The sequence below is a fragment of the Myotis lucifugus genome, unplaced genomic scaffold (genome assembly GCF_000147115.1).
Source record: "Myotis lucifugus unplaced genomic scaffold, Myoluc2.0 scaffold_171, whole genome shotgun sequence".
NCBI classification, from domain to species: domain Eukaryota; kingdom Metazoa; phylum Chordata; class Mammalia; order Chiroptera; family Vespertilionidae; genus Myotis; species Myotis lucifugus.
In genome coordinates, this window is record NW_005871219.1 from 7,017 (window position 1) to 16,031 (window position 9,015).

The 9,015-nt window shown below is 39.2% G+C and overlaps 1 protein-coding gene across 1 annotated transcript; it reads left to right on the forward strand.

Moving 5' to 3' along the window:
- Positions 1 to 1,339: 1,339 nt before the first annotated feature.
- Positions 1,340 to 7,682, forward strand: LOC102425262 (GTPase IMAP family member 7-like). The gene is made up of 2 exons (XM_014462154.2): positions 1,340 to 1,399; positions 6,381 to 7,682. Exon 2 carries the CDS (start codon positions 6,421 to 6,423, stop codon positions 7,306 to 7,308), a length of 888 nt encoding a protein of 295 aa, XP_014317640.1. The 5' UTR covers positions 1,340 to 1,399; positions 6,381 to 6,420; the 3' UTR covers positions 7,309 to 7,682.
- The last annotated feature ends 1,333 nt before the right edge of the window (positions 7,683 to 9,015 follow it).

Below are 9,015 nucleotides of genomic sequence, written 5' to 3' on the forward strand. Positions count from 1 at the left end.
AATGAAGCAAAACTGGGGCAGTGGTTGAGGCATTTTGATCAGGAGATGCAGTTTTGACTCTGCTCTGGTCTCATATATATGCAGCCTGTCAAGGTGAGCTTCATGGATGTGTGCCTTATAGGGTTGCTCAAGGATCTGTGCTTAGAGGGTTTACAACTCTGTAATGTCATCTTCAAATTCTTCATGATTTTTAAACAACGGGCTTGGTATTTTCCTTTTGTGCCAGACCTTATGAATTATGTAGCTGGTCCTGATCTGTGTCTTTATTGGAAATAGAAAAACTGTTACCTGGGTTCCTTCAAGGCGACCAAAGTCATTCATACCAATAATTGGTCCAATAATATGGCCATTTACACCAACATTTCCAAATCTATCTGCTTCCCACCATGGGTAGTAACTCTATTGTGCTCTACTTCATGGCACATCTGGTCCACTTAGTACCTATCCTCAAGCTTAAGCATTGACTAACCCACTTTCTCAATCTAGTGAAGCAAAATGTGTAATCAAAATTTAATCTATTTGTGGTGATGCAACGGAGAACTAGAACATTTTGTCAACCATGAGAGATTCAACAGCCTGCCTCTCACCTGGATATAATTTCCAGATCCTTTTGGATACATCCACTGGTAAATCTAGGATAAGCTGCCTCTGTCTGGGCCTGGAGAGAGAGAAGGTAGGAAGGCTGGGAGGGAGGAAGCATCTACTCCCTGGGTGCATCTTTATATGTCATGTAATGTAGACTTTCAACTGTGCAAGAAACATATGAAAAAACAAACAAACAAACCAAAACAAAGAGATTGTGATCATTGGAAGACTTTCTCCAGGCCTCTCCTTCCTCGTTTTTACTTGGTGTCCAATGGTTTATACCTTTGGCTTTGTACCTGAGTTTCGTTAATTTCTGAATAAGTAACTTGAGACCCTCCTGAAAGAGTAGACTCAAAACCCATATTATACCATCTCCAGCAAGACCCAAGGATACACCAACTCCTATGTCCAACTTTCTTCTTCCAGAATGACCCTGCATTTTCCCACTGCACCAGAGAATGGGATAGACACTGTGCTTGCCTTTTTGGGGGCAAGATTCATGTCATTTAATAAGGGCCTTTGGACCCACCACTGTAACTCAAAACACCAAATATAGCTTTGGTAATTTTGGTACAAGAGCAAGCGGATGGAAGAAAATTTTCAACTAGGCAAAATGAAAGCACCCACAAAATTAGGGGAAATATTACTGTCTCTAAAGGCAAACAGTTTCTCCACAGGCTCCACCCAATCTATGCTTCCTGGCTCAGTGGTTTAAGAGACTGTAAACACTTTTTCTTCACAGTTAAAATAAAGCAGCAGTTGGAAGAGTGTCTTTGGAGAACATTTGAGAGCTCATCCACGGGTTGAAAAGAAGGTGAGTCTGGCTGAGAAGCAGCCCTGAGCACTAGAGTTGTTTGGGCAGTAGGTCCATGGAGTGTACATGGTGTGGGTTCTGGTCCCAGGAAGGAGCAGGTTCTGTGCCAGCAGCACAGCAGGGGGGGGGGTGCTGTCAGAGGGTAATTATAGAGGGTAGGGAGGGGAGTCAGGAGCTTTATTATACAACTAGAGGCCTGATGCACGAAATTTGTGCAAGGGTCTTGGCCCTCGCAGGCCAGGTTACCTGCTTCGGCTGGCCCTCGAACCACCCCACTCCCCGATCCCGGGCTGTTTGCCTCGGCCGGCGCTCCCAGCCGGGGAGGCTTGCCTGGAACCTCACAACCCCAGTTTCATCCACAAGGTAGTCTGAACATCATTCGGTCTAATTAGCATATTAAACTTTATTATTATAGATGTTACATGTCTCATATTGAACAGGACACATTTGTGCTGATTGATGCACCTTCATGCATTTGCTGCGCTGATAGACACTGAGGGATGCCTGACTAGCCTTCCTTTTCCCTGGACAGGAAATGAGTGTCCCCAAGGCAGGTCTTTAAGAGCTTGAAAGCAATTTAGACAACAACCTGTCTAACTCCCTCTTTCTACTGAAAAAGAAGCAGGATCCCAGGGAGTGTGGTAACTCTAGGGCTTGCCCACATCACTAAGGGCAGAGGATATCTGGACTGCAGTTTGCAGAATCCTTTTCATGGGTATAGGTTGGCTATTCTTCAGGAACAATGTATATGAAACCCTCCACTTAATGGCCCTAGTTGCAGGCTTCCTAAAAGTGTTCTGTCTGGAAAGAGTGTGGACTCTCCTCCCTGCCCTCTCTTGATCTAGCTCTGATTCCATGTAATTTTAGAATCCTGGTCTGAGAAGACACTGAGAGGAGGCCATTTTGTGCAGTGGTTAGGAGGGAAGGTCATGGTCAGATAGACTTTGAACTTGATGCCCTGTTCTGCCCTATACCTGTTAGCACAGTGACCTTGACAAGTGTATCAGCATTTTCAAGCCATGTCAATGTCTTTATTTAAAAAGTTAGAATAATAAAAATGAGCTTTTTCAGGCTATTATGGGGGAGTAGGTGAGATAATATACAAGAAATTATCAGGGTGCTTGGTATAGAGTGTCAGCCATGGTTATATTACACACATATCAAATTTTTATTGTTGAAAAATGTTAATTTACTCAAAGTTAAATGAACAATACAAGGAACTTCCATGTACCTAGACCAAGCTTCCACAATTATTAAGTGATGCCAATCTTGCTTCATCTATATACTCACCACTCACCAGCCACCCCGCATTATTTTGAAGCAAATATCATTGTTTCATTTTATCAGTAAATATTTGAAACCATTTACAAATATGACCGTAATCAGACTTCAAAAGCAGATAGAATTTTTTACAAAGTTGCCAGTTGCCTTCAGATTTCCCTGATTGTCTCATAAATTTAAAAACTGTTTGAAGTTGGATCTAATTAATATTTATAAATTGCAATTGTTTGGTTTCTCTTATATTTAATATATAGCTTTCTTACCTTCCCTGTTTCTTTCTGGAAAATTTCTCTGTGTAAGAAGGAGGAAGTCGTTATCCCAAAAGAACCGGACAGTTTACATTTTGTTGATTAACATTCTCATGGTGTCATTTCACCTGCTCTTCTAGTCCAGTGTTTTGGGTGAAGTTTTATTTAAGGTGAGTCTTGATCTGACTCAGGTTTGACTATTTGGTTGGAAATACATCATAGGTTCAGCTGAAATTTCCCTCAGAATGCACATAATATTTAGTTGTCTCACTTTCTTTGACAGTAACTGACATTAATGATGGCCTAAATTTCATTAAGGGTCAGAAGTGATTTTTAGGTCACTGAAGAAGGAGTGCAGGAGGCCAGCATGGTGAGGGATTAGGAATTTATTGGTTCATCCTCACAGCAGGTGGCTGAGCCTGGATGGTTCCAGCCCCCAGTGACAGAAGTCAGGGGCTTTAAAAGAACTTTTGGCAGGCATTTTCTGGACAGAGACTTCTTTATGCATAACCAGAGGGGAGATAATGGAATGTGGTCACTGCAAGTGAAATGTGGTCTCAGCAAAGGGAAAGTCCATAGTGAAATAGCCTGAAAAGCCAGTTACTGGGGAGGGGTATTGATGCAATTGCTCGATCAAACATAACAGTGGTGATATCAAATTCTATCATTCTTCCCTTAGTTATTAGATAGAAAAATCGTATAAAAAGTTCCCTACAACCATTCTCTCATTTCCATGAAGTACATGGTATCTAAAAGACAAGATAAATGCTCAATTCTTTCCCTTTATTTGTTAATGTTCATAACAAGAAGATGCTTTCCTAGCACACTCCCAAGGGAGCAATTGATTCCTAGAGTCAGTAGTTTATTTATAAAACCCTATTTTTTTGGTGGGAAATGGCATTTGAAAACCACACTCTAGGCACTAAGGATGGTCATTGTCACTGGGCTCATTATTATATCTATTCGTTTTCAATTGACTTCAAAACTGCACACACACATGCACACACATACACACACACACACACACAAGAATAGGATTTTTAAAAACAATTTTATTTTTTCAGGTTTTTTTTTTTGTTAAACTTAAGTTAATAACACTAAATATGGCCAATGAAATTATTGCTTTTTTAAGTGTCTTGGACCAATTCCTTATATGGTTCATCCACCCCACAATATACAAATAAATTTGTTTGCCATTTCATTTTGGTTTAGTATTTTGAAATATAGTTTTTTGTATAATTATGTAAGCTACCTACATGGTCTCAAGATAAAATCTATGAAATCTTAGTGTAACCAAGACATCCAGTTTCCAGCTTCTGTCCTTGTTCCCTCCACCCTGCTTCTCCCATCCCAGGTAAGTAAATTTTTATTGGTTTAGATTTCAGAGTATCCTGCTATTGCCTTTTCATATATATGAAAAATATATGTCCTGTATTTTATATATGTAGCTCATATTCCTCCTTATTATAAGAATGGTAGGTCAACTCTATATTATTTTCTCCACTTTTTTTCCACTTAATGATGTATCCAGGAGACCTCTCCATGCTTGTATAGAGAAACGCATTCCTTTTCACAGATGAATAGTCCCTCAATGTGTGAATATGTCTTAGGTAATTCAACCAGTCCTTACTAATGGCCATTTGATAGGTTTTTGGTCTTTTGCTAATACAAATAATGATGCAATAAATACCCTATGTGTCATCTTTCTACATTTTTGTCAGTGTAATTAAGGGATAAATATTAAAATGGGGGATTGACAATGAATGAGAAAATGCATATGTACTTTGGCAGCACAGTGCTGACTTCCCTTCTGTAGGGTTTGCACTGTTTTTCCATCCTCACCAGCCATGCAGGAGAGGACCTGCTTCCCTCATACCTTTGCCAACAGATTATGCTGGCAAACCTTTGGACTTTTGCCAAACCTGGAGGTGTCAAATAGTATCTCACCTCAGAAATAGAGTTGTGATTTAATTAATATTTTAGTGACTTTATTTTTTGTGTTTTTTTATTTTTCTCTGAGTGTATGTTAATGTCTTTTGATATATTTAAGGTTCATTTAAATTTATTTTCCTCTGAATGTTTATTCCCATCTCTTGTTCCTTTTTCTATCAAGTTGCTGGTATTTTGTTTCTGTACTCTTTAATTTTCTGTGTATAACAGGAACATTTACCTCCTTTGTTTTAAACTGAAAAATATTACTTTCCTGAATTTGACATTTTTGCTTTAATTTTTCAAAGACATCTTTTGTCTCACATAATCTACAATATTTTTATGTATTCACCTTATTATTTATTTTCCTAACTCAATTTCAAATCTTAGAAATATTTTGCTTACTTCCAGGTTACAATAATTTATCCATATTTTTTCTTTTCTTTATATGCATTTTTTTTACATTCAAACTTCTAATCTGCTTGCAATTTGTTTGACATGAAGCAATGGATGCAATTTTATGTTTTTTTTTCTGTATAGTTATATGATTACCCCAAAGTTACTTTATTACAACATCTTTGGTCCCTTTGATGTGGTATGCTGCCATATTGAATCTAAATGTAGAATAGTGTAATTGAATTGAATATAAAGAGTTTGATTAATTTGGTCTGTTTCTGAATTTTTGGCTTTTGGCTCACTGTTCTCTCTATCCGTACAACAACATCACACTTCTGTAATCATAGAAAATGTAATGCTTGACTCCTGGTACAGGTAGTCCTTCCTCATAGTTTTTCTCGATGGTGCTGAGTAACTTTCTTTTTTTCTTCATCCAAATGAACTTTATACTCCACTATTTTTCACCTGCATAAAAAAATTGTGATGACAAAAATTTCAACTTTACAGTTATATAAAATAATGTTAGAGAAGTACCTGCTTTTTCTTCGTCCAAAAACTTTATAACCTGCTATTTTAACTTTATTATCCACTCTTTCTCAGCTATAGGGAGAAAGTGATGATAAAAAATTTAAATTTATAGTTATATAAGATCATGTTAGATAATTATTTTCAATGTATAAAATGCTTTACACATGGATTATTTTTGAATTCAGTCAAATGTCTTGACTGCACTAGGTAATTTTTTACTTCATCTATTAATAAGATGTGTTGTAACAACAAATTTTGGTATGAATATTTCCAAATGAGATGCACCTGTAGCTTTATTTATTGGTTAAATCTCTGTTAGCTTTAGGATCAATATCACATTTGATTCAGAGAAAGAATGGAAAGATTTCCCCCTTTTTTATATGATCAGGAATAATTCACATAACATTGAGATGATCAGCTTTGTAGAAGTTTAAGTGAGTTCTCCTATGAAAGCACCTGGACATTGTACTCTTTTGTGTGAAAAATTTATTATTTCTTCTATATGAATAATAGACCATTACAAATTTTCAGGGAGGACAAGATTGAAGAAAAGAGGTTTGGGAATGGTCCCCACTTACCTAAGTATTTCCTTCCTTAAGGTCTTGTTGGTACCTGCATCTCAGAGCCTCTTGAAAGAACATGGCTGGCCTTCAGGACAACACTCTGAGGATTGTTCTGGTGGGGAAAACCGGAAGTGGAAAAAGTGCAACAGGAAACACCATTCTTGGGGAAAGAAAATTTGAATCTAAAGTTGCTCCTCACGCTGTTACCACGGCATGTCAGAGTGCAAGTCGACACTGGAAGGGGAGGACCCTTCTTGTCGTGGACACCCCAGGGCTCTTTGACACCAAGGAGACATTGAAGACCACCTGTGAGGAAATCAGCCAGTGTGTCTTCCTCTCCCGTCCTGGGCCTCACGCCATCATCCTGGTTCTACAGCTGGGCCGCTACACGGAGGAGGAGCAGAAAACAGTTGCGTTGATCAAGGTCATCTTTGGGGAGTCAGCCATGAAGCACATGATCGTCTTGTTCACTCGCAAAGATGATTTGGGTGATCAGACACTGTCTGGGTTTATAGAAGCTTCAGACGTAAACCTGAAAAACATCATCAAGGAGTGTGAGAACCGCTGCTGTGCCTTCAATAACCAAAGTGTAGATGAGGCTGAGAAGGAAGCTCAACTGCAAGAGCTGGTGAAGATGATAGAGGACACGGTGAGGAAGAACAGAGGGCTTCACTTTTCTGAAGCCATCTACAAGGACATAGACAAAAAGCTGAAAAACAAGGCAGAAGCCTTGAAGAAAATCTATGCTGAGCAATTGAAGAAGGAAACTAAACTAGTTGAAGAGCAATTTGCTCAGGGAAAAATACCAGAGCAAAAAATGGAGAAGAAAAAAAATTCCTTATTGGAGAAGTATAATGAACGTATTAAAAATATTGAGAAAGAAGCTGAAAGGAATATATTTCAAGATGTTGTAAATATGGTTTGGAATACACTTTCAAAAATATGGAATATGTTTTGGAAATGATGTAAATTTTATTTTTGTCTCTTAATTTACTATGATTTGTTAATGTGGTGAAATCTATTTTCCAAAGATGACTAGAACAATCTATTCTATCCCACCCATTCTCCTTGTAATCTGAGTTTATTTTTCCTTCTGTTGAATGATAGCATTTTTCCCCTACCGTGAAATTCAATGAACTTTGCAATTGCTTTGACAACTAGTGAGATAGGGAAAATGCCTCTTTGCTCCCTAGGGTTTGTGGGCTTGGCATTTCGCCACCATGTGGTGAGGAAGCCATGCGAAGAAGACTTGAAGTCACTGGCTCACTCCCCTGGCTGGTCTTTCATCTACAGCAGAAACACTTGCCAGCCATGCAAATGAGGCAACATGGAAGCAGATTCTCCAGCTGCCAACTGAGCCATCTCAGATGAAGCAGCGAAGAGCAAAGATGGGCCACCCCCCTGCATCCTGCCCAGATTTCAGATTCATGAGAAAAATAGTGTTGTTGGTTTAAACCACTAGGCTTTGGGATGGTTTGTTATGCTGTGATAGCAACCACCAGCATCTTCCTGGCTCACTCATCACCAATACCCACAATGCTAACAAACTGAAGAAATTACAGAATTGGTATAATCAGGCAGTAATATATTATGAAGAGTTCACAGACTCAATTTAGGAAAGTTCAAATGAGGATTCCTGCCTGTGTCAAGTGTTAGCACCACCGGTGATGGACATTTTTTTCAGTCCACGTCTCTGAGCACCTTGTTGGTGAAGCAGCAGGCTTCTCCAACAAGATGGTTCTGTGGTCCGTGTGAGGCAGGATAGTAAGAAGCGAGAAAAACTCCTGGACAAATGGAATAGAGAAACTGAGATGAAAAAATTAACTGTTTGGGAAGCTTGTAGCCAGCTAGTTAATCACAAGACCTTATATTCCCCAAACAAGAGCACTTGAGAGCAAATGGTTTATATGTCTCCTCCCTCCCCAGAGAATACATAGTTTAATCACTCTGGTCTGGGAAGTAGAGCACAAAGGCCCAATTCATGTGATTTGTGCCAGCTAAACCCAATGGCAGATGAAGTCAGGGAAAAATAACAAAAAGCCATTAAAGCCAGACACAACAACGATAAAATAAAACAGTAAAACACCAAAGCATAATCCAAAACTCCCCTATACACTTATCTTGATGTATCAGCATATTAAAAATGCACCTGGACAGCTGATTGGAAAAAAATGGAAAAAAAAATCCTCAGGACAAAAACTCGCTCTAGCACAGGCCCATGCCCTGTACCAGGCATGAACTTTTTATTTCTTCCTAAACTCTATGGGTCCCCATGAGGCACTTGCAACCCAGGGATCAGTGGGCAGTGGCAGCTGCACCCAGCCTCAGCGCCTGATCCGGTCTCCAAGGCCCCCTTTTCCCCGACTTGAGCTGAAGCAGCCCCACCTTGACTCACTTCTTTCCTATAACATTTCTAGGGAGCCAAAGCAGCCCCACCTCAGCTCTCTCCTATTGTGTCTTCTACCCTAAACCCTCTTTTTTTTCACTGTCCCCTGCTTTAATAAACATCTTCTTTCCTGCACCAAGTCAAGAACTCACACACTATGGGCCAGTCCCTGTCTGGTAACACATGGATGTTTGGAAGTTGCAAATTCTCTTCTTGATTTTCTCTCTTGTCTTTCATAGGTGCCATCCAAAAATGTTCCTGACTGTAACTTAAAAATCTCTATTG